Source organism: Pongo pygmaeus, chromosome 15 (assembly GCF_028885625.2).
Source record: "Pongo pygmaeus isolate AG05252 chromosome 15, NHGRI_mPonPyg2-v2.0_pri, whole genome shotgun sequence".
Classification (NCBI taxonomy): domain Eukaryota; kingdom Metazoa; phylum Chordata; class Mammalia; order Primates; family Hominidae; genus Pongo; species Pongo pygmaeus.
In genome coordinates this window covers 49,185,247-49,211,373 of record NC_072388.2, presented here as the reverse complement: position 1 = coordinate 49,211,373, position 26,127 = coordinate 49,185,247, and the positions used below count along the sequence as shown (strand labels likewise).

The 26,127-nt window shown below is 40.0% G+C and overlaps 2 protein-coding genes across 9 annotated transcripts in view; one reads left to right on the top strand and one right to left on the bottom strand.

The window, feature by feature from the left end:
* The window catches only part of ATL1 (atlastin GTPase 1), a 102,060-nt gene extending 100,964 nt beyond the window's left edge, over nucleotides 1-1,096 (bottom strand). The window contains exon 1 of one of the 3 annotated variants that reach the window (XM_054447629.2): nucleotides 721-1,096. The gene's annotated coding sequence lies outside the window, so the exon portion shown is untranslated. Of the gene's footprint in view, nucleotides 1-647 lie in introns of all 3 variants that reach the window. The other 2 variants (XM_054447627.2, XM_054447628.2) reach the window with 2 other exon arrangements.
* MAP4K5 (mitogen-activated protein kinase kinase kinase kinase 5) overlaps nucleotides 721-26,127 on the top strand; it is a 112,749-nt gene continuing 87,342 nt past the window's right edge. For 2 of the 6 annotated variants that reach the window (XM_054447623.2, XM_063651202.1), the window contains exons 1-2: nucleotides 896-1,142; nucleotides 1,432-1,648. In XM_054447623.2, coding sequence (XP_054303598.1) covers nucleotides 1,541-1,648 — 108 coding nt within the window. In that variant the 5' untranslated portion in view covers nucleotides 896-1,142; nucleotides 1,432-1,540. Of the gene's footprint in view, nucleotides 1,191-1,431; nucleotides 1,649-26,127 lie in introns of all 6 variants that reach the window. The other 4 variants (XM_063651201.1, XM_063651203.1, XM_054447625.2 and 1 more) reach the window with 4 other exon arrangements.

Sequence of the window (26,127 nt, the reverse complement as noted above, 5' to 3'; positions counted from 1 at the left end):
AACGTAACACTGGCAACTTAATTTCTACCTTCAGAGCAAGACTGGAACTGAAACTGCAAAACAGCTTGTGAAATATCAGCCAAATTACTTCCCCGAACTCCTGTTCCATATATGCTGTGCATTGTTAAGTATTTTAAGACCTCTTATATTCGATAACCCTCTTTACAATCCTGTAAAACGCTTTATAAACACTTTCCTGGGTGTCAGATGCAAAATCTTACCCTCTTCAAGCTGCAGATAAGGACACTGAGATGTTGCCAAATATGCTGTTTTGTCCCAGAGCACATATTGAGGAAGTGGTAGAACCAGAACCAGCCTGTGACCCCTGACTTTGTTTTACTTTTGCGGAACTCCTGATCTCATTAAAGGTGCAATACCAGCGATGAGACACTGCGTGTGCCCAACAGGGACAAAGGTCATTGAGCAGTCCTAGGAATTCAGACTTTCAGAAATGTCTCAGAAGAACTAAGTAGAAGGCAGGTTGTGCAGGTGTGCAGTGCAGCCTCAAACTGGTACCACCGGGAATGGTTTGCAAAACAGGAAGGTGCAGTAGGGTGTGCCGGGACGTAGTTAACCTGGCACTCCCCCACCTCCTTCCCCGGCGCCCCGCTGCCAGGTTACTTCTGGCCCGGTGCCCTTTAACGTACCTTTTCCGTGTTTAACTTGGAGGGCTACGTTCCCATCGCCCTTCTTCCTCTACCCGTCACCCTACAGGCCTACCTGACAAATGTGGGGACGGTTTAGCCAAGGCCGTTGGCCCACGAATGCCCAGGGATGTCCCTTATTTCTGAGAGTGGGAGGGAGACAGCCCAAGCCCTGCAAGGACGCGCCGGGCTAGGGGGGCGCGGTGGCGCGGTCCGGAGGGTGTTGTGTTCTCAGCAGGCCTCAGGGCGGCACTCTGGTTCCGCGGCCGGAGTGCTCAGGCGGGCCGCTGGGTGCCGACCCATGCTGGCTGGGAACGTGTCTCCCGGTGACGCAGCCCCGGGTGGGGAACGTGGTGCGGCGGCGGCGGCGGCGACTGTACGCGCCTCCGCTGTCCCCGAGAGGACGCGCGGTGCAGCGGCTGAGTGGCGGCGGCGGCGACGGCAATCTCGGCGCTGCCAGCCGGCGCCGGGGAGGAGGACGCGGGTGCGGTCTAGGAAGTAGGTCCCGGGCTCCGCGCTCAACAAAGACGGGGCCGCCCCCATCAGGTACCGAGCCGGCCCTGGGCCCCGGCTGGCGGGGAGGCCTCGTCGGGCAGTTCGCGGGCTGCCGGGGAGGGGGAAGGGCCGCAGCCCGAACGGGGATACGGGGCGCCGGGGGCCCTTCCAGGCCCGTTTCTCTTCCACAGCCCCTGGCGGGACGGAAGGGAAGGGGCCGGGCCGCGAGGGCGCGGGCCGCGAGAGGTCGTAGCCCGCGACGCCGACCAGCCTTTGCTTGTCCCTCGTGCAGGCGGAGCTGCGGGCGGAGGCTCCATGTTGGGAAGCGGCGCCGTCCGTGCTCGTTAGCGGGAATCCGGGATCCGCGGGGTGAGCTGGCGGGGGCCGGGCCCTAAGTGAAGATGGAGGCCCCGCTGCGGCCTGCCGCGGACATCCTGAGGCGGAACCCGCAGCAGGACTACGAGCTCGTCCAGAGGGTCGGCAGCGGCACCTACGGGGACGTCTACAAGGTAAGTGAGGCTGGCCGTGCTATTTTCCTGCGGTCGACTGGGTCCCGGGAATGGGGCCACTTTCCGGCTAAGTATTGGGGCGAGAGGAGGATGCTTTTATTGTTGCCTCTTGGGGAGAAAGCGGCCGGGGGTCCCTTTTACTCGGTTCTGAGCACCCTCGACTCATAGCTTGTTCTAATCGCTACCAACAGGCAGAACTAACTACACAGTTGCAAACCGCTGTTGTACTTTTTTTGTGTTTTAAAGGCTTTTTAATAGGGCTTATTTATGGTATTGAAGGGAATTTGAATCTGCTTGTGGAATTACACCGAAGGATGCTCTAGTGTTAGCATGGAAAAATGCTTCATGGAAGATAGACAGGAAAGAATATTGACATTCAGACATTTGCATTTTTTAAAAAAAATTTGTTTTAATGGATGAGTTTGACTAAAAAAGCCATATGAAACCCTGTCTCTGAGCTTTAACTGTAAGCAAACTAATATTGGTGACATGTATGCAAACATTATCCCATATAAAACGATGCTTTTCCTGGTAGAAGTTTGATCGTTTGTTTTTGGTTGGCGATAAAAATGTGATATTAACTTGCTGGGTTTTGTTTTACTTTATCGGTTCCTTTCAGAGATTTATAACATCCCACAACCATGAGTGGATATGAGCTGCTGTCTTTGTATTGTGCTCTTTTGTATTACTTAAGACAAACGATGAGAGTAAGTTACACCTAATTTAGGATTTTAAAAAACATTGTAGAGAAGCAAACCCAATTCCCCAAATCCGCTGAGTTCTTGAATGGTTCAGAGGAAAGAGATTGAGATTGCCTTATGCTTTTTGTTGCGTGTTCCAAAAAGGGAGCATTAGTGCAGCCTATGAATATTAAGGGCAAATTCCTTTGCTTTTTGCAACAGCGTTGTTTATTGGATTTGATCATGGTATATATCACATTGTGCCAAACAACACTTCCGCATATCGCTGAAGTGGTTTTGTGTTATTTGGGTAATTAACCAGTAGATTCCTCTGGGGTTAGGTTGTTGTTTTGCACAGGTGGTTCTCCTCTTTCTACTTTTAATTTCCTCCCAATTAATATTAGCATTTCAAGGTGGTGGTATTATAGCCCTAGCACTGTTTGATTCTACTGAGATACACTGTAATGGGTAGGCTTTTTATTCCTTAAGCAAGCATTTGAGTCTTCTGTACCAGGCACTGGTACTGAGGTGATGAATTGTGAGCAAGGTTCTGGCTCTTACCTTGTGAATACCTTTGAACTCAAAGTGTATGTTTGTAACAATCCTCTTCTTCTTTATGTAAAATTAGAGGTAGTTAACTTAGTTGTTTATCCAGGGATTACCCACTTTGTGGAATGCTCTTTAGAAAATTGAAATTCCTATTTCCTTTCTCAGTCTCATTTTTTAGTCATCTTTGTCTTATGATTCACTGTGCATTAGACCAGTTCAATTTAGTTCATGTTAATTTACAGTAGTATAAATTCTACTTGTATATATTCTCTTCTCTCTACTGCAATAAAGTTTTAGGAGTGTTTTTCCCATAAAGATCTTAAGACCTCCACCCTTTTTCTTCATAGATAATAGTAACTAAAGCAACTCTCTGGAGCAGGATTTTATTCATGCCCGGGAAAAAGCAAAGATTATATTTAAGGGGCAGCTAATGCCTGCCTTTTACCCTGGTGCCTTCCTGCCCTAGTCTCTCTTCTGCAGTTCCCAAACAGAGAATCAAAAACCGAATATTCATCATTCTCTACCTTCACCCCTTAACACATGGTCCCCTACCCTCACAATGTTGCTTCCTCTACCCCCACAATGTTGCTTCCTCACACTTACATGTATATTCATTGCACACTAGGCCAGCCTCTGATTCTAAACATCCTTAAGGCATTCATAGCTCCTTGTCTTTTGTTTTCCTTTGTTCTAATTACTTGGAATCACCTTCCACCCCTCCATTTCCACCTGTTGCTATAATACCTGTCCATGAAAGCCTTACCCAAATGCTCCTGGGCAAGACAGCCCTTCCCTCTTATTTCTCAGCCTCATCTACCACTCTCCTTAGTCATTCTGCTCTAGTCACACTGGCCTGCCTGCTGCTCCTTAAACATAATAAGCATCTCCCCATCTTTGGGCCCTTGTTCTTGCTATTTCCTCTCTTCGTGATGTCTCCCCTTCACCACCACCCCCCCACTATATGGCTTGCTCCCTTCCTCCTCTTTTTCACATCCTCCCGATCTTTTTTTCCTACTTTATTTTTTGCTTTGTACTTATCACCAACATAATGTTTTACTTATTTTTTTCTTGTTTATTATCTATCTTGATTCACTAAAATACTCCATGATGGCAGGGATTTTAATCTCTTCACTGCTCTGTCTCTGATTATGCCTGCCACAGAGTTAGTACTTCCTAAAAATTTGATGAATGAATGAATATCAGACTCTGTCACCTGGTTCTCTGAGCATATGCTTTTGATATCATAGCACTAAGTTAGCATTTAATACTCTATGTATTCCTGTAATGCCTTCTGTTTGTCTGTTTGTTTGGATACAGGATGTCTCTGTGTCCCCCAGGCTAGAGGGCAGTAGCGTGATCTTGGTTCATTGAAGCCTCAACCTCCCGGGCTGAAGTGATCCTCCCACCTCAGCCCCCCAAGTAGCTGGCACTACAGGTGTGTGCCACCATGTCTGGCTAATTTTTGTATTTTTTTTAGTAGAGAGGGGGGTCTTGCCATGTTTCCCAGAGTGGTCTCGAACTCCTGAGCTTAAATGATCTGCCTGCATCGGCCTCCCTAAGTATTGAAATTACAGGCATGAGCCACCACATCTGGCCCTATGATGCTGTCTAATTATACCCTGCATGTGTTTTTATTACAAATTTCAACTATTTGAGTTCTCTGGGGAAGTATTTCTGAAAAACTATTTTATGGTGTGTCCACTATCAGTGATCTAAGTCCTATAGAATTTTGTCAGTTTAAATTTACTCCTTAGTATGCCTAAAAACATGTAACCTGAAACTATAGTGCTGGATTTTTTAAGCTCTCTGCAATTAGAGTAATTTTACTATTTATCACTATGTTTCTGATGAGCTGAAAATCCTAGGACGTTTTAGAAGTATTTTCAATGTAGGATATAAACTAGTGAAATACCTGCAGTAAAGAATAATGAAGGTAAATTAGCCACTGTTCTACTCAGATAATATCTCCCTGTGTTTTTGAGAGAGGGTCTTGTGCTTTAGGCTGGAGTCCAGTGGCACGATCAGCTCACTGCAGCCTTGAACTCCTGGGCTTAAGGGATTCTCTCTCCTCAGCCTCCTCAGTAGCTGGGACTACAAGTGTGTGTGGCAACATGCCTGGCTAATTTTTTTTTTTTTTTTTTTTTTTTAATGTAAAGACAGGGTCTTCCTATGTTGCCCAAGCTAGTCTCAAATTGTTGACCTCATGTGATCCTTCTGCCTCAGTCTCCCAAAGGGCTGGGATTAATAGGTGTGAGCCACCAAGCCTGGACTTATCCCCGCTTTTTTTTTTTTTTTTTAAACACCTGAGGTATCTTTTGAAGCAGAAGCTTTAAAAGGACTCTGGCTTTGAGATTCTTCATAATTTACTTTTATGTTCATCAATACCACAGATCCCCTCTGAAGCTTCCATCTTTCCTGAGAATCCCCAAATGGGAGAGTTCAATCTTGTATTGGCTGTTCCTTGGTTGAAAGAAGAGGAGGAACATAAAGATTCTTTTAGATAAATGGAGTGAATCATAGAGGGCAAGAGCAGGAAATGGTAGAGGGGAAGGAAACACTGAAGAGAAAAGGAATTTGGTGGATGGTGGATGAAGGATTAAATTTCAACTGAGCAGCTTTTATTTGTAATTACTGTAAAAATGTAGATTTGCCAACAGGAAGGATAAATCTGGAGATTTAGATTCTCAACTACCTTCAGACCACAAGGATCTAGAAGAACTACAGCATCATGATACAGTTCATAATCAGTAGTACAAGCCATTTGGGTAGTCCTTATCCAAATATTTGTATCGAAATTGCTTCCAGCCTAGATTTCAGAGAAGTTCTGGGAATCTGGCTTTTTATTTTTATTTATTATTATTATTTTTTTTTTTTACCTTTCATAGAATATCAATTTAGACTGGGCAATCCCATGAATTTTTTTCTAACCTTTATTGCTTTATCTGATTGATTATGGAAGAATAACATGTTTAGTTCCCAGAGGACAGAAACAGATGTCTCTTGCACATCTTTGTAATGTAACAAACAAATGCTCAATAAATATTTGTTGAACAAATTAGTTGTAGAAAATTACTCAGAGATAGGTACTGCTAATAATTTAATACAGTTTATTTCAGGCTTTTTTCCTAAATGTTTTTAAATCAAAATTTCCAAAATGGCTTTTATATTTAATTTATGATTGGGAATATGATATAGCTCTTTTTTCTGCTTGATTGAAATGACCAGCATTTTCCCTAGTCGTTAAATATTCTACAAAAGTACAATTTTTTTTTTTTTTTTCGGTGACAGGGTCTTGCTCTGTTGCCCAGGCTAGAGTGCAGTGGTGTAATCACACAAAAGTACTCTTTTTTTTTGAGACGGAGTCTCGCAGTGTCGCCAGGCTGGAGTGCAGTGGCGCAATCTCAGCTTACTGCAACCTCCTGACTCCCTGGTTCAGGCGATTCTCCTGCCTCAGCCTCCTGAGTAGCTGGGATTACAGGCATGCGCCACCACACCCAGCTAATTTTTGTATTTCTAGTAGAGATGGGGTTTCACCATGTTGGCTAGGATGGTCTCGATCTCCTGACCTCGTGATCTGCCCACCTCGGCCTCCCAAAGTGCTGGAATTACAGGGTGAGCCACCGCACCTGGTCAAAAGTACTATTTTTAAAGGATCCATTGAATGAACCTTCATTTAGTTAATCATTCTAAGTTGCATATTTGTTATTTCTAGTTTTTAAACTTTTTTTTTGCAATTATAAATGATGTTATAATTTGCGTAGAAGTCTTTGTCATGTAGTCTTATCGTGGGTTCCTCTGGATGCTAGATGAATTAGGTCTGCTATGGGGAATCTCCTTTATGTATGCCTTCACTTTCTTTTCCTCCATCCAAGAGTCACCATTCTGGAATGGCTTTAGGCACTTTGAAACATATCCCAAGATCCCATTTTATAGAGACAAAGCTTAATGTATTCTCACACTTCTAGAAGCATTCATTCATTAAAGAAGTATTTATTGAGTGCTGACAATGTGTTAGGATATGGGGATGCACACATGAGATAAAGTAAGTACACTATCAATAAGGAACATATGGTTTAGTCAAGAAAACAGACGTGGCCAGGCGCAGTGGCTCACGCTTGTAATCCTAGCACTTTGGGAGGCCAAGGCTGGTGGATCACCTGAGGTCAGCAGTTTGAGACCAGCCTGGCCAACATGGCAAAACCCCATCTCTATTAAAAATACAAAAATTAGCCGGGCATGGTGGCAGGCGCCTGTAATCCCAGCTACTTGGGAGAGGCAAGAGAATTGCTTGAACCCGGGGGGCAGAGGTTACAGTGAGCTGAGATTGCGCCACTTCACTCCAGCCTGGGCAACAAAAGCAAAACTCTGTCTCAAAAAAAAAAAAAAGAAAGAAAACAGACATGTAAGCAGTCATAATTTGGTAGAAAATTATGTGCCATAGAAGAGAAGTGGAAGAAATGCCCAACTCTGCCTTTATTGGGGATGAAGGAAGGGAGAGAGAGGAGTGTGAACCAAGGAAGATTGACAGAGGAAGGGGTGTTAACTGGACTTTTAAAAGGAGACCAGTGGTTTCTAGGTAGAGAAGATAGGAAAAGATATTCCAGGCTTTGGGTATGGTATGTGCAAACACCTGGAGGCTTGAGAAACCGTGATGAGTTTTGAGAGATCTGCATCTGTATTCATTCCAGGTTCAGTGTGACATCTGGCAGAGATGTCATTGCAGTTATTTATTTTTGTTATTTTATAGATGGAGAATAGAGGCTATTTTCTGGCAGGAAACACCAGTTAATGGCCTCCATGTGTCATATCAAAGAATTTGGACCTTTTCAATTATTTTTATTTTTTTGAGACAGGGTCTTACTCTGTCACTTAGGCTGTAGTGTAGTGGCATGATCTCAGCTCACTAGACCCTCCGCCTCCCAGGCTCAAGTGATCCTCCCGCTTCGGCCTCCTGAGTAGCTGGGACTGGCACACACTGCCATGCCCAGCTAATTTCTGTATTTTATTTTATTTTTTTGTAAAGGTGGGGTTTTGCCATGTTGCGCAGGCTGGTCTTGAACTCGGGGGCTCAAGCAATCCATCCACCTCTGCCTCCCAAAGTGCTGGGATTTTAGGTGTGAGTACACTGTACCCGGACTAGAGAAACACTTTTTAGGAGGAAATATCTTACAGTGTAGTGTAAGGATTTTACAAAGTGGCTAGAAATGTAGAGACCAGTTCCTGAATAATCCAGATGAGCGTTTATGCAAGACTAAATTTAGGCGCTGGTATAGAAGATGAAAGGAAGGGATGGATTTGAGTCATATTTAGAAGATGATCAAAAACTCCTGGTAATCGGTGAGGGGAAGGAGGAGAAGGGTAATTGATGGCATTTAGAATTTCTGGCTTGAGTGACTACATTGATGCTATCAACAGAGTTAGGAAATACCAGATATGTGGAGTCTGGATTTTGTGTTTGGTTTTGAACATAAGGCATTGCATAGGTGAATGTGTCTGGTAGGTGGTAGGAAATGCAACTCTGGCCTTGAGAGTTCTGGACTGGGGATACAGGTTTGGGAGTCATCATCACTTTATGGGGTGGTACCTGTGAAACATAGGTGGGGTCACCCAGGAGAGTTTATAGGAGAGCTGAGGAAAGGCTGTAGCCTTAGAGGGGTGGCAGAGAAAATAATATATTGAAGGTGTCTGAGAAGAAACAGAGCGGTATGAGGAAGTTCTTTTCATAGGAACCAAAAGTTTCAAGAGATCATCTCTGTCATCTCCTGCCTCCGTTCTTGTTCCTGTCTGCTCTAACTACAATGAGGAAAATGAATTCATTCTCTAAAAAATATAAATCTGAAGTTTTGTGTCATTTCTCCTTTATTTCCTTGTCCGTAGAATGAAGTCTTAGAATAATATGCCTATTAAGGCCCTGCTTATCCCAATACCATATCCATACTGAACTTTCAGTTCTTTATATACACTCTACTCTCTGTCTTTCAGATTTTTGGAGGTATTCCTTTAGAACACTCTTTCTCTTCCATCTTATTGCCTACTCTTTGGGTTTCTTTTTAAACATTACATTTCTCGGTGGGGGGGCTTTTCTGTCCCTTGGAGTAGGTCACATCTAGCAGCTGTATGTTTTCAAAGCTCCATGTACATTTTTATCATGATACTCATCATTTATCACTTCTCATTTTTGCTTGTCTTCCTGGTAGACTCAAACTGCGTAAGAACAGAGATCTTATGTTTACTGTTGAAACACCTATACTAGTATATTGCCTAGTATATAGTATGTGGTCAATAAATATGCCTTCAAGGAGTAAGCAGCATAGTGGTCATGTAAGTAAGGAGTTGGAAGGGTTCATTAAGAGCAGAGGAGTTGAGGTATGATTGGTAAGTGAGGAAGTAGAGGGAATGTAGCCTGCTCTCTGAAGCAGCTTAGCTATGACAGGAAAAAGAAATGAGGCACACAAATGTTTCTTCTTGTTTCAGGGTTTTACTTTCATCAAGACTGAGTGATTACAGCATTCAGTTACCATTCTTTAAGTTTGTCGTATCACCCAAGTGTCCAAGAGGATTGTTGAGTTTAGAGATGGAATTGTACAGAGAAGGAAATCAAGACAAAGAATTTGGGAGGAATTGAGAATTCAGAAAGGAGATAAAAGGAAAAAACATAGGATGGATTTTTAGGGACTAGAGTAGGGGATAAATGTAAAAACCTCCCTCTCTTTATGATCTGGAGCCTTGTTTGTTTATTCCCAGTCCTAGTTGTTCCACTGCGAGCATGGTTAGAGTGAGGCACATTAATGAATGGGAGCTGGGATGGAGAACTGGGAGGACAGGATGCAAAGGAGTATTTAACATTCAACAAATACTTATAGAAGGCCTCCTATGGGGCAGACACTGTTGTGGGGCCTTGTGATACATCTAGTGAACAAAGTGGACAAAGATTCCTCCCCTTATGGAACTCACATTTTAGTGGGGGGAGAGAGACAACAAACATAATAAACACATTGTATAATATGTTACAAGGAGATTAAAGGTATGGAAAGAAGAAAAGGTTGAATGGTTAAGGGGGATCAGGAATGCCTGAATGGAGTGAAGAAGGCAGGTTGGGGAATTATATAAGGATGGTCAGGGTAGGCCTCATTGAGACGGTTAGATTTGAACAGACTTGAAGGGCATTAGAGAGTTAACCAAGTGGATATCTGGGTGATCAGAGGAAGTCTTCAATCTCTCTCTTATTGAGTCACCTGAACCTGTGTCTGCAGCTGAATTCTAAGCTTAGGGGCAGGCATATTATCTAAGACACAAGCATTGCCATCCTCGTGCCTTATTGACTGGTGCAGGACCACAGGTCATTGTGATTTTTATTTATTTATAATTTTTTTTTTGAGACAGAGTTTCACTCTTGTTGCCCAGGCTGGAGTGCAATGGTGTGATCTCAGCTCACCGCAACCTCCACCTCCCAGGTTCAAGCGATTCTCCTGCCTCAGCCTCCCTAGTAGCTGGGATTACAGGCATGGGCCACCACGCCCAGCTAATTTTGTATTTTTAGTAGAGATGGGGTTTCTCCATGTTGGTCAGGCTGGTCTCGAACTCCCGACCTCAGGTGATCCACCCGCCTTGGCCTCCCAAAGTGCTGGGATTACAGGTGTGAGCCACTGCGCCCGGCCCATTGTGATTTTTAATTAAGTTCAGCAGTTGGTTGTAGGTTACCAAGTCTTGTGTTATTTTTTTAAGCATGAATTTGTAAGCAAGGAAAATGTAGCTGTTTCTTACGTCTTCTCTCCACCAGTATACTTTGATCTTTAAATATAAAGAGTCTAGTCCGATGCCTAAAAATCTGAAGGTAATAGAAAATAGATGTATGTGATGTTATTTCTCTGACATTTGATATCAAAATATCGCCCACTTTCTTATTTTTTGATAGTAACACAGCTGAACTATATGAACATACTGTCCTTTTTGTGTCCTGTGTCTGATTATGAGAGACTCTTGGTTTTCATATTTGAGTGAGAGAGTGAATAACTTGGAAAAATAGCTTAACAGTAGAAAATAAGATATGAAGGATTGTCCTTCAAAAACTTTAAATTATATTTCTTATTAAATAAATGTTATGTTAAATGTTGTATAAGGTCACTGCAAAAATAAAACATGTTTTATTGTGATGATGTGCTACTGTTGTGGATATTTACTATTTTAAAAGTCATCTGGGTAAAATATTATTTATTTTTCTTACTGTTCAGAGGTAGGCTTATTTTGTGACTGCCTAAAGAGAGAATATGGTTCTAATGGTGAATGTGAAGCTCTGAACCATACCTGGGAGCAAAATACATGTTATGAAAACTGTAACAGAAGTAAAAAGTACTTTCAACTTGAAGATAGACATAAAACAGTGCCGTCACTAGTGCAAGTATAGAGATGCATCACTAGTATAGTCCCAAAATTGACTTGTGGATACAGCTGCAACCTTGGGCTTATTCATCTAGTATTCTAGTTATTTGTTTACACAGGTTTAGCATTTTCACTTTGACCATCATTTCCAGTGTATTTTATGAAGACAAATGGGATAGAGTACAGATTGACTTAGATTTCTTGTTTTAGTTTTGCTTTCAAAATTTAAAAGGGTTTCACTTGTAAACTAACATTGTGGTTTCAGACCAAGAACACAGAAAGAGAAACATGAACTCTATTAACAAGCGATACTTGTGTTTTTGGGGCTTTGTTGTCAATTTGAGAACTTTGACTAAGATAAATGAAGTCACTTGGTGGTATTGGACTATTTTGAGTATTTGTATATGGAGAGTGTTATTGGAAGGCTATTGCTTTCCAGTGACGTGAAGTACTAGTCAAGTTCAAGAGGGTAGATGACTCTCTGAGAAGGACAAGATGAATTTAGGCCTAATATAATTTTATTTCTGTTAAATATAATCTCTCATGGAGATTTTGAGATGATGATGTGGGAAGCCCAGCTGATAATCAGATCTGTCCTTGGAGGTGTTTGGGCTAGTGAGTCATACTGGCCCCCACCTTCCAACATTTTTATGAAAATGAAATCGGATTAAAATGACTAAGAATGACTAATGTTTGTATAACACTCTCATGATCAGTGTGTGATTTCTTTCACACGATAATCTAGTGAGGTAGGTGGAACAGATGTGCTATCATCCCTATTTTACCCAAGAAGAAACTTAACTGTTACCCTCAATCTTACTGTTAGTAGATGGTACTGTAAGGACTTGAATCTAGATCTTCTGATTCCAGTCTCTGCTCTTTCCATTATTCCAAGCCACCTTAGGACTGCATCTTTAAATTCACTACTCTACACGTAGTCCTTAACACATTGTCTGCCATGCTGTAGGCACTATACATAGTATGGTCAGATGAGGCTTAGCAGCCTCACCCCTCTGCTGAGAAATGAGGGATTTATGGACTGATTTCAATACATAAAACTTTAGGTCTCAGCACCAGTTTTCAGATGCACTTCTTCCTGGTTATCACTTGGTCATTACTCTGACCCTCATGTTTCCATTCAGAGCCCAGGCTTGATTTACCTTTACTATCAAGATGACTTTGGCCGGGTGTGGTGGCTCACACCTATAATCCCAGCACTTTGGAAGGCCAAGGTGGGTGGATCACCTGAGGTCAGGAGTTTGAGACCAGCCTGGCCAACATGTTGAAACCCTGTCTACTAAAAATACAAAAATTAGCTGGGTGTGGTGGTGGAAGCCTGTAATCCCAGCTACTTGGGAGGGTGGAAGTGGGAGAATCACTTGAACTGGGAGGTGGAGGTTGTGGTGGGCAAAGATCGCGCCACTGCACTCCAGCCTGGGCAACAAGAGTGAAACTCCATCTCAAAAAAAAAAAAAAGATGACTTTGCTGATAGCCACCTTACAATACAACTAACTAAAACCAGAAATGGTCCCGTTTTTGGTTGCTGCATATTCTTCCTGCTGTGCCTTCTCTTGTCCTCATTTTGTTGGAACTTTATATTTATGTTTATTGTTAATTGAGTCCTATAAACTAGGCTCTGTAATGCTGTTATAAATTATAAAATGTGAATTATTTCAGGCAGATAGAATAACCTGCCTTAAGTAGCATTAGCTAGTTTTGTTTGCTTCTCTCTGATTTAGGATAATTAGGACTGCCTGAGAAGGATTGTGACTTCCAGCTTTGTCTTTTTTTGAGACAGAGTCTTGCTCTGTCGCCCAGGCTGGAGTGCAGTGCCACGATCTGAGCTCACTACAACCTTCGCCTCCCGGGTTCGAGCAATTCTCCTGCCACAGCCTCCTGAGTAGATGGGACTACAGGCGAACGCTGCCATGCCCGACTAATTTCTTTTTTATTTTAGTAGAGACGGGGTTTCACCGTGTTGCCCAGGCTGGTCTCGAACTACCGACCTCAGGTGATCTGCCCACCTTGACCTCCTAAAGTGCTAGGATTACAGGCGTGAGCCACCACACCTGGCCGAATTTTTGTATTTTTAATAGAGATGGGGTTTCACTATGTTGGCCAAGCTGGTCTTGAACTCCTGACCTCGTGATCCACCCGCCTTGGCCTCCCAAAGTCCTAGGATTACAGCTGTGAGCCACTACGCCCAGCTCCAGCTTTGTCTTATGAACCAATGTGTTATTTCTCACATGCATGCATCCCTTTGTTGGTGCCCCATGCCTTCTTGACCCCCTTATTAACTCTTCATGTATCCAAATCAGAAAGAATCATGTGTAACTTAATATATTTTTAAAGACATCTTTTAATGAACTAGTTTTGCATTTTCAGCTTTGGTTCTTCATTGTAATACATGCTAGAGATATTTGGGTCCTTTACCAGTTTTTTCCAGGAATTGTTTCCTGTTATTTTTAATGTAGTAGTAAAGATCTACAGGTAGGACTCACCTTCCTATATGTTTGTCTCTCCCTTCCTTGCCTCGGCATAGATAGCCTTCTTTTACCTACCTTTTTATTTTCAAAATACATTTTAAGTGATACATGTTCATTTTTTTTTTATTTTTATTTTTTTAATTTATTTTTTGAGATGGAGTCTCACTTTGTCTCCCAGGCTGGAGTGCAGTGGCACAATCTCGACTCATTACAACCTCCGCCTCCCAGGTTCAAGCAATTCTCCTGCTTCAGTCTCCCGAGTAGCTGGGACTACAGGTGCGTGCCACCACACCCGACTAATTTTTGTATTTTTATAGAGACAGGGTTTCACCGTGTTGGCCAGGCTTGTCTCAAACTCCTGACCTCAGGTGATCTGCCCTTCTTGGCCTCCCAAAGTGCTGGGATTACAGGCGTGAGCCACTGTACCTGGTGATATGTGTTCATTTTTAAAACTATATAAGAATGAGAAATTACTTATGTCTCCTTTACCAAGACATAAACATTCCCAACTTTTAAAAATTCATATTAAGGACATACGTATAAATCATAGAATACATATGTATAATAATATACAATATATATTATATAGATGTATATTTGATAACGTGCTTTTAAATTTAACAATATATAACAACTTTTTGTCAGTAAATATACATATTTAATACTTGTGTATTATTTTCTTGTATAGTTATATAATTTTTAATTCATCATATACAAACATACAAGCAATTGTCTCCAATATTTCTTTATTGTAAATAATGCTGGGATCAGTATCCTTGAACAGATTTTTTTCACACAATCTTAATTATTTCTTTAAATCCATTTCTAGAGCTAAATTTCCTAAATTGTCTTAAAGGTTTTGGTGAATTTTGACCAATTATTCTCCAAAAAAATTTGCACCCATCAACAATAATTGAGAGTTCACATCTTCCCTACCCTGACACTCAAGCTCTTTCCTCCCTTTCCTTTGCCATTAAGATCTCCAGATAACTAGTTCAATTTAAGTAATCCTCTGTAAGTAATTCTCCTTTTAATAAAATCAGTCTGTGTTAGAAAAGAATTGGGAGAAACCTTTTCAGAGACAGATGAGTATCCTAATAGATTGGGCGGAAGACCTGAGATCGAAGTCATGTGAACAGATTTTGAGTTATTCTAAGGGAAGGCTTTAGGCTCTGAATCTGTCTGCCTGGGAGTGGGGAAATTGTGCAGTATAGCCTCCTTCTATGGGATAGGAAGCACCTGTCCAGACCTGTATAACTGTGTGGAAGCCAGCCTGGAAGTAACTTGCTCCACAAAAATTAAGGAGTTTTGCACCGCATGTTCTCACTCATAAGTGGGAGCTGAACAGTGAGAACACAGGGACACAGGGAGGGGAATAATACACATCAGGGCTTGTTGGTGGTGGGGGGCGAGGAGAAGGAACTTAGAGGACAGGTCGATAAGTGCAGCAAACCACCATGGCACACATATTCCTGTGTAACAAACCTTCACATTCTTCTGCACAGGTATCCTGTAACTTAAAGTAAAAATTAAAAAAAAAAAAAATTAATGAGTTTGGGAGCTAGCAAGGAACCTGTGGCTGGCACATAGTGCATATAACCCGTATCTTGCCCTTTACAAATGGTCATTTATAACTTCTTATTTAAATAATAAGGATATACTGTGTTTGGAAATAGTTGGTCTTTTTTTTGGACAGTTTTAATTGCTAGAGAAAACTTTCTTATATGGATCTAAAATCTGCCCCATTGAAACTCAGGGCAGGTACAGATATTTTTATTCATCTTAGTAATTCCTTGCTGTCACTCTACTAATATTATCCTTGTACCTGAGGTACCTGATGCCTCAGAGTTGCTCAGTGAATAAATGTTAAATTGATGGATGACTAATATATGTAGTGATTAAAGCCTTTCTTTTTCCCAAAATGATTTATAATAAAAGTAAAATGAAGCACTTTCTTTACTCTTGTCAGAGGATAAAATATTGCATTCTGTTTTGAATCGAACACTTTCAACATTTATTTTTTGTTTTATTTTTTGAGACGGAGTTTCACTGTCGCCCAGGCTGGAGTGCAGTGGCGGTATCTTGGCTCACTGCAACCACTGCAACCTCCGCCTCCCGGGTTGAAGCAATTCTCCTGCTACAGCCTCCCGCGTAACTGGAACTACAGGTGCCCACCCACCATGCCCTGCTAATTTTTGTATTTTTAGTAGAGACAGGATTTCACCATGTTGGCCAGGATGGTCTCGAACTCCCGACCTCAAGTTATCCACCCACCTCGGCCTTCCAAAGTGCTGAGATTACAAGTGTAAGCCACCATGCCCAGTCTCAACATTTATTTTTAAAACTTAAAAATATTGTAGGCTGGGGGCGGTGGCTCATTCCTGTAATCCCAGCACTTTGGGAGGCCGAGGTGGGCGAATCACCTGAGGTCAGGAGTTCGAGACCAGCCTGGCCAACATGGTGAAACCCCATATCCACTAAAAATACAAAAATTAGCTGGGCGTGGTGGCACGTGCCTGTACTCCTAGCTACTTCGGGGGGCTGAGGCAGGAGAATTGCTTCAACCCAGGAGGCAGAAGTTGCAGTGGGCGGAGATCACGCCACCGTACTGCAGCCTGGGTGACAGAGTGAGACTCTGTCTTAAAAAAAAAAAAAAAAAAAAAAGTATTGTAATTTTGTAGAAACCTGAAAAAAAGAAATGTTGCCTTTGTTTTCATGAATCTAATGTTATAACTACTATCATTTTTGTTGGACATCAAACTTTGAGCACATAGTCAAAGTAAATAATAACCAGACTGGTGGGAAGGGTCTAGAATTTATATGGCATGGCATATTGAAAAATTTGTGTTTTGTCTGTAGGTAGAAGCAAACTTATATTTTATCTGAGCAGAGTTAGAATTAGAGCTTAGGCCTCCTGACTTTCATAGGGACTCAATACTTATTGAATAAATTAATGAATTTAGAGATCTGAATTTGTCACATAGTAGAAGGAGTAGGTTAAGTCAGTGTTATCTTACAAACCAAAACTGGGACCACTGAAGAGAAATTATTGGAGAATATATTTGCTTATCACAGAAAAGCCTTTATACAACTACAGTTATACTAAAAATGAATGTATTAGACCACCATAGATTAAGTAGAAGAGATTTGCTCTTTAAAAGAGAGATTGGATTGGATGACTTTAAAAAAATTCCTGCAAACTGAGATTCCAGAGAATAGTATCTCTGTAATAGTTTCATTTTAACTTTGTCTATTTTCACTATTCCTTAAGTGTGGCTGATTTTTTAGGATTCTGTTCTTGATCCTCTTTTCTTCTGACTACTTATTCTAAGTAATCTCATCCACCTGCCTGCATTCAGTAATGTTGATGATGCCCAACTCTGTTTTCAGTCCAGGTTAGCTCTTGTTAAGCAGCTTATAGGATATCACTAGATTGGTTTTCCATAGCAAGTTAAAATTTTAAGTATGTCCAAAACTGAGCCCCCATCTATATCCCTCTCCCCGCCACAGAATGTGTGCTTCCTCCTATGTTTGCCATCTCAGTAAATGGGACCACTGTCTACCCAACTGTGCAAGCCAGAACAGGAATTATTCTTGACTTGCTATTTCTTTATGTTTCACAGATAGTTTACCAGTTCCTAATGGAGACAAGCTTGGATTACAGTATGGCACTGGAAATGGAAGTGTGTGGATTTGGCTTATATGTTTAAGCTGTCAGGATTTGCTGATATATCAGATGTGAAGAGTGTGAAGGAAAGAAATAAAGAATGACCTGGATTTTGGGCTTAAGTGAGTGTGGTGGATGCAGTAAATTTGATTTAGATTGGGAAGATGTGGGAATGAAAAAGTTTGTGGGAGAGGGATAATCGAGTGTTCTGTGTTAGACACATTAATGTTAAGTTGCCTGTCAGGTTTCCATGGATGTAGGAGTCTGGAGCAAAGTGAGGAGAGAGATGTGCCCTAGAAATTGATGGTTGGCTGCATAGGTGAATGTTAGATAAAGAAAAGATGCAGTTCCATGATCAGTTAGGATAGGTGAGAGAAGAGGGGGTAACAAAGAGGCTGAGGGATTATTGAAAGTTGGAAGCAAGAGGAGTGGAATGGTTCTTATGAAAAGTGGAAAATAAAACTTATAGGAGAAGTTGTAGTTTGGGATTTGTGTTGATTTGAAAGTAAGACCAGTTAGCATGATTTTGTCATTTTTTTCCTAGTAACTCTTAGCTATTTGATGCCAGTGTGGGATTAGTGGATAATTGGAATTAATCAAGATTAGGATTTTGCCAGGCTAGTACAATAGAGGGAAGAGGAAGTTTAATCCTGATAGGTAAGGGAGGATGTATGGAGTTGAGAGAAATCATTGGTGGTCATGGAGAAATGCACTGGCAAATTGATGAGGTGTGAGAATGGCTGGAAGGGGAGGACTAGAATAAGTGAGCTGAAAGGATAGGAGGTAGTGATTAGGAAGGAAGTACAATATTAATTAGGTCAGAGAATGAAAAGTCAGAGTAGTTCCGGATATTGAAGTCCCTAAGAGTGGTGGAGGCAAGAGAAGGGATAGAGAGGAAACTGTGAACCAGGGGTCGTAAAATCTTAAAAGAATAAGGATGACTGGCTAGGCACAATGGCTCACGCCTGTAATCCCAGCACTTTGGGAGGCCGAGGCGGGCAGATCACAAGGTCAGGAGATCGAGACCATCCTGGCCAACATGGTGAAACCTCGTCTCTACTAAAAATACAAAAATTAGCCTGGCATGGCGGCGAGTGCCTGTAGTCCCAGCTACTCAGGAGTCTGAAGCGAGAGAATTGCTTGGACCTGGGAGGCAGAGGCTGCAGTGAGCCAAGATTACGCCACTGCACTCTAGCCTGGGCAACAGAGCGAGACTCCATCTCAAAAAAAAAAAAAAAAAAAGAATAAGGATGACCGAGAAGTTAGTATATGATAGCTACAGGAAGATAGGTGGTGATACATTCTGTCCTGAGCGTCAAAGGAATCTTAACTTTCACCATTCCCCTCTTTATACCTTTATATTCCCTTAATACAAGGTAGTTTTGCTCCTTTAAACTGCCCATGTTTTCTCTTGTCTTTACACCTTTGCCTGGAATTTTGCCATCCATAATCTCTCACCCACCACTCCTCCCAGGAAAGTCTTCTATTAGGTCTCAGTTTAAATTTACTTTCTCCTGGAAGCTTTTTCTTCAATCTAGTTTGACTGGGCTCAGAATCCTCCAATGTTGACTTGTGTCATCTTTGAGAGCATTTTTCACACTATATAGTATTTACTGTTCCCTTCTGTGTCTTTCTAACTGATAAAAGTTTTCGGAAGACAGGAACCGTTTTTGTTTCATTACATTCCTAGTATTAACATAGTACCTGGCACATAGTAAGTATTGAGTAATGTTTGTTGAAAAAATGAACCAGTTAAAAACAGTGTTTCAGCCGGGACTAGTGGCTCACGCCTGTAATCCCAGCACTTTGGGAGGATGAGGTGGGTAGATTACTTGAGGTAAGGAATTTGAGACCATCCTGGCCAATGTAATGATACCCTGTCTCTACTAAAAATACAAAAAAAAAATTAGCCGGGCCTGGTGGTGCCTGCCTTAGTCTCAGCTACTCAGGAGGCTGAGGCACGAGAATTGCTTGAGCCTCGGAGGTGGAGGCAGCAGTGAGCTGAGATCACACCACTGCACTCCAGCTTGGGTGACAGAGCAAGACTCGGCCTCAAAAAAACGAAAACAAAACAAAACAATAACAGAAAAAGCAATGTTCCATAAAGTATTGAGTATAGAGGTTTTACAGCCTATGACATAGTTGACTTTTCACTTTTATTGTGGATTAATCAGCTACTTTGTATTTTTCAAACCTTATGGGTGCTGCGTTGCTTCTTTTGTATTGTAGATCATGTTCTTGAATCTGGAATACATAATTATGACCCTGAGAAGCAGTCACTGGCCACTGGAGATAGCTTGTTAAAAATATTGAGATGTCTGGATTTTCTGATGTTATGTTATAGAAAAAAGGGGCATATTTAAAACTGAAGCCCACAGTTGGCTTAATGGAAAAGTTTTGTGACCCTAAGAATATGCTGGGAGAAAGTTGTCTGGGGTAGGATGAGAGACCCAATGTGAAGAACAGGGAAATACAGGAGCTTTTTCATTTTTCTTCATGGGTGATGGTCTTGGTTGCCATAGCTTTTAGATGGCTGTCCTTACTTGCCAGTTTTTTTTTTAGCCCCAGTTTATAAAAAATTATCTTTCAACTTCATGAATACTAGGATATATTACTATGTATTGAGTCGTATCTTCCAATTCTGTGTTGAAACCTTGTAGGAAAATGTTTAGACTTTTCCTTGTTAATTTTTAGTTTTCATTAAAAATTTTACAGCATGTAGAAAAGTTCATAGTTTTCAAAACTGGCAATTGTATAATATTACTGAAGTAGAAATGGCTTAATTAACATCTTTCAATTTTTTTTGTTTGTTTAAGTGGAAATCCATAGGTAACTTTTTACTATTAATAAGATTGAAGACTGGAGGGCTTGAGTTGAAATACTTCCTTAGTAGTAAATTGACTTGGAAATATGAATTAAGAGATGAAAAGGAATTGCATTAGCAATGCGAATACAAAATTAATTTAATCGAAATGATTCTATTGTGGATTTTATAGTGATATTGATTCCATTTATTATGAGTTTATCTTTTCCACATAATAATTTCAGTTCCTGATTAATAAGAGTTAAATAAGACCTGTAACTCTACTGTTTTATTAGATTTCTAGGTATTTAGTATATCTTAAGTCTGAGTATTAGTGTATACCAAAACCCTACTAACATGAATAGGAATCAGAAATATAGTTAGATCTTTTTTGTGTAGTTGCTGTTGCACTCCAGTTAGTTCCTTTTATAAACATAATGCAGGATCTTTCAATTCTTGTGTATTAAAGTTAAAAACAAAAAGAATTGAGAGTATCACATTTAACTTGTTGGAAAGAAATGGTGGATTTCAAAAACTGGTACTCCAAAACTCTTTTGGATTATAGCGCGAATTTGTATAGTTAAATTTCTGAAAGATCTCTTTAGTAAATCGAATCTGTAAGGTCTCTGTTTAGAAGATCTCTTTTTCTGAAAGCCTCTTTGCCTTTCATTATAAAAGAGCCTGGTACTGCTTTCTGTTTTAAAAATCCAGCTGGAAAATTACAGAGCACAAACATTTGCCCATCGGTTCTTCATTTGGAGAAAACAGAAATATGTCTTCAAAATGGAGGCTGACATTTAAGTATTTATTCCTATCAGCGGGAGCTGTAGTTTGTATTTTTTGCATTTTACTTCTGTAACTACATATAATATATCTTGGCCTCTGCGTGGTGTAGCTGTAAAACACCATCTTTATTTTATGTCATTTTGTGATTGTTGTTCAAACCCTCCAATGATCTGTTTCTGAGCCCCTCAGAATCTCTAGAAAAATCAAGGTATCCTTGCGTTTTCTTTTTGGCTCTATTAAATTGAAACATAAATGGTTGATTCTAATAATAAAAATTGGCTCATAAATGTGTCTGAAAATGTGTATTCTTTTCAAAAATAATTTATCTTTAAATTAATAGACTTAATTTTTTAATGCAGTTTCAGATTTACAGAGTAATAGAGCACATAGTACATAGAATTACATTTAGCCAACCCCTGGATTCCTGCATAGTTTTGTCTTTTATTAACATTTTGCGTTAGTGTGGTAAATTTGTTATAATTATTGAACCAATATTGATATATTATTAACTATAGTTCATAGTTTACATAAAGATTCACACTTTGTGTTGTATAGTTCTATGGGTTTTGACAAATAAGTAATGAGATGTGTTTATCATTACCATTTCATACAGAATACTTTCACTCTCCTAAAAATCCCCTGTGCTTCACCTATTTATCTCTTTCCTTCCTCCCCTAAACCTCTGACAACCATTGCTTTTTACTGTCTCTCTAGTTTTGCCTTTTTCGGAATGTCATAGAGTTGGAATCATACTCTTTGTAAGCCTTCTTAGACTGGCTTCTTTCACTTAACAGTATACATTTAGGATTCTTCCGTATCTTTTTGTGGTTTCCATTTCTTTTATTATTAAATTTAATTTAAAAAAATTGACAATTGTACATATGGGTAAGATTCATAGGGACTCATAGTGATGTTTCAATACATAAAATTTGTAGTGATCAGGAAAATTAGCAAATCTATAATCTCAAACTTTATCCTTTCTTTGTGTTGGGAACATTTGGTATTTTCGTGGCTATTTGAAACTATGTAATATGTTATTGTTAACTATAGCTATCCTGTAGTAGTAGTATAGAACACTAAAATTTATTCTTCCTATCTAGCTATCGTTTTGTATCCTTTAACAAATTTCTCCCTATTCCTCCCTTCTCCCTACCCTTCTCAGCCTCTAATATTCTCTGTTCTACTTTTTACTTTTATGAGATTAACTTTTTTTAGCTTCCACATGTGAGTGAGAACTTTCTGTTCCTGGCTAATTTCACTTAACAGAATATCCTCCATTCCATCCATGTTTCCTCAAATGACAGCATTTCATTCTTTTTTATGGCTGAATAGTATTCCATTTTGAGTATATATAATCAGATTTTCTTTATTTATCATTGTTGGAGACCCAGGTTCATTCTGTGTCTTGGCTGACGTGAATAGTGCTGCAATAAACATTCCACTGTATGGATTTACTACAGTTTGTTTATGTATTCACCTATTAGAGGACATCTTGATTACTTCCAATTTTGGGTGACTGTGAATAAAGACTGCTTTAAACAGTTATGTATAGGTTTTTATGTGGACATAACTTTTTAGCTCAGTTGGGTACATGCCAAGGAGTGGGGTTGCTGGCTGGCTCATAAGGTAAGACTATGTTTAGCTTTGTGAGAAACTGCCAAAGTATCAAGGTTTGTGTTCTGTCCATATGTGTTCTTAGGACTCAACCTAATTAAAAGTTTGGAAGGATATACTCTAAACCATTAATAATAGTTATTTTGGAAGATAAGATTGGGATGGAGGGGGACTGTCATCTTTCACTGATTTGTATTATTTTAATTTTTCTACCACAAAATCTTACTTTTGTAGTAATTTTTTTCAAATAATTTTCTTCAAAATACTTTAATTCATCATAATATGACTCAACATAAATGAAAAAAGTAAGACTTTAAAATAATATATTGTCAGTTTCATAGCATTTTCTAGTTGTGGAAGGTTTTAATTTTTTTAAGAGAGCAATAACCTTCCTACAACCATGATTGTCTATTCAACAAATTTGTAGAGCATCTACCATGTGGCACGGCCTTTCAAAGGATCATGCCTAGAGCTAAGATGACAACACACTTAATCCAGCCTTAGGATACCAGGGAGACTTCCTGGAGGAGGTGATAACTAAACTGAATCCTGAAGGACAAGTCTGAGTTAACCAGGCCAAACGGGGAGGGAGGCGGGGAAAGGAGAACGTACCAGAATAAGGACAGTTTTCAGACCAGAGACCGAGCTATTCACTTCTGATTAATCTGACTAAAATCAGAATTAATTGTTCCAAACTCTCAGAGAAGCATATTAGATCTTTTCATGTTGTTAACTCTTGTTTAATAATTGGTAACCGAGAAGAATGGAGTCATTTTCTTATGGTTCCTGAAAGTAAGTGGCAGTGAATGACAGAATGCATTGCCCAAATGCCCGTTTTTGCTTGGCATAATGAATTGCCTGAAGATATTTTGTTGTTGAAAATGTGTTAGCATCAGTCATTGTCATATAAGTTGAACATTGTATTCCTTACCTGAAATGTATAATCTTGAATTTTTCAACCGTCACAATTTGTGAGTGTACTTTTGTAACTTTCTTGTGCCTTTATGGCACTTACACTTAAATCTTTCTTCTCAATTTGTAAACTTATACTGTATGTTCAAAGATGTTTTTCTGTTTTCTATAGGATTCCAGTGAAAATTTTAAATGAAAAAAATGAAAAAACAATTTAAATGATCACTTAGGTGGATAGAGAAAGAGGGAAAACCAGGGTACTGACATTTAGGCATAGAAGTGGCTATTATGTTTGCTAGATGATGACGTAAGTGAGTTAAAATAAGAGTTCATTGAATCTGTTTTTTTTTTTTTTTTAATTCCAGTTCTTTAGATGGATTTTAAACATATTAGAAGGTTACTAACTTTTATTCAATAATTTTTTTCAGAATGTTTAAAATACTACTGTTTTCTTTGGATCAAATTCAACTCTAAGATTATTTCTTTAAGACATTAAATGTGTAATAGTTCACCTTCTGTTACATTGAAAATTATCACGGAGAAATTTAATGTGAAAGAGGATTAGTATATTGCTTTGTTAATCTGTTTTCAGTAGATTATTTTGTTACTCTATTTCAACAAAAGTTACCACTGTTGCTGGTCTGTTAAATATTACACAATTAATACTTTTCTCTAGTATCTGTTGCATTTAAAAAAGAAAAAGAATTCTCGAATTCTGAAAAGGGGCAGCGAAATACTGTCATCAGAATACATTAGGTATTTCTCCTAATGCTATCCCTCCCCCTGCCCCCCACCCCATGACAGGCCCCCGTGTGTGATGTTCCCTGCCCTGTGTCCAAGTGTTCTTGTTGTTTGATTCCCACATATGGGTGAGAATATGCGGTGTTTGGTTTTCTGTCCTTGTGATAGTTTGCTCAGAATGATGGTTTCCAGCTTCATCCGTGTCCCTGCAAAGGACATGAACTCTTCCTTTTTTATGGCTGCATAGTATTCCATGGTGTATATGTGTCGCATTTTCTTAATCCAGTCTATCATTGATGGACATTTCGGTTGGTTCCAAGTCTTTACTATTGTGAATAGTGCCACAATAAACATACGTGTGCTTGTGTCTTTATAGTAGCATGACTTATAATCCTTTGGGTATATACTCAGTAATGGGATCACTGGGTCAAATGGTATTGCTAGTTCTAAATCCTTGAGGAATCACCACACTGTCTTCCACAATGGTTGAACTAGTTTACACTCCCACCAACAATGTAAAAGTGTTCCTATTTCTCCACATCCTCTCCAGCATCTGTTGTTGCCTTTTTTTTTTTATACTTTAAGTTCTAGGGTACATATGCACAACGTGCAGATTTGTTACATATGTATGTGCAGATTTGTTACATATGTATACATGTGCCATGTTGGTGTGCTGCACCCATTAACTGATCATTTACATTAGGTATATCTCCGAATGCTATCCCTCCCCTCTCCCCCCACCCCACGACAGGCCCCGGTGTATGATGTTCCTCACGCTGTGTCCAAGTGTTCTCATTGTTCAATTCCCACCTATGAGTGAGAACGTGTGGTGTTTGGTTTTCTGTCCTTGTGATAGTTTGCTCAGAATGATGGTTTCCAGCTTCATCCATGTCCCTACAAAGGACATGAACTCATCCTTTTTATGGCTGCATGGTATTCCATGGTGTATATGTGCCACATTTTCTTAGTCCAGTCTACCATTGATGGACATTTGGGTTGGTTCCAAGTCTTTGCTATTGTGAATAGTGCCACAGTAAACATACGTGTGCATGTGTCTTTATAGCAGCATGATTTATAATCCTTTGGAATGGAGGGATGGAGGAAAATCTACCAAGGAAATGGAAAACAAAAAAAAGCAGGGATTGCAATCCTAGTCTCTGATAAAACAGACTTTCAACCAACAAAAATCAGAAGAGACAAAGAAGGGCATTACATAATGGTAAAGGGATCAATTCAACAAGAAGAGCTAACTATCCTAAATATATATGCACCCAATACAGGAGCACCCAGATTCATAAAGCAAGTCCTTAGAAACCTACAAAGAGACTTAAACTCCCACACAATAATAGTGGGAGACTTTAACACCCCACTGTCAACATTAGACAGATCAACGAGACAGAAAGTTAACAAGGATATCCAGGACTTGAACTCAGCTCTGCACCAAGCAGACCCAATAGACATCTACAGAACTCTCCACCCCAAATCAACAGAATATACATTCTTCTTAGCACCACATTGCACTTATTCCAAAATTGACCACATAGTTGGAAGTAAAGCACTCCTCAGCAAATGTCAAAGTACAGAAATTATAACACACTGTCTCTCAGACCACAGTGCAATCAAACTAGAACTCAGGATGATTAAGAAACTCACTCAAAACTGCTCAACTACATGGAAACTGAACAACCTGCTCCTGAATGACTACTGGGTACATAACGAAATGAAGGCAGAAATAAAGATGTTCTTTGAAACCAATGAGAGCAAAGACACAACATACCAGAATCTCTGGGACACATTTAAAGCAGTGTATAGAGGGAAATTTTAGCACTAAATGCCCACAAAAGAAAGCAGGAAAGATCTA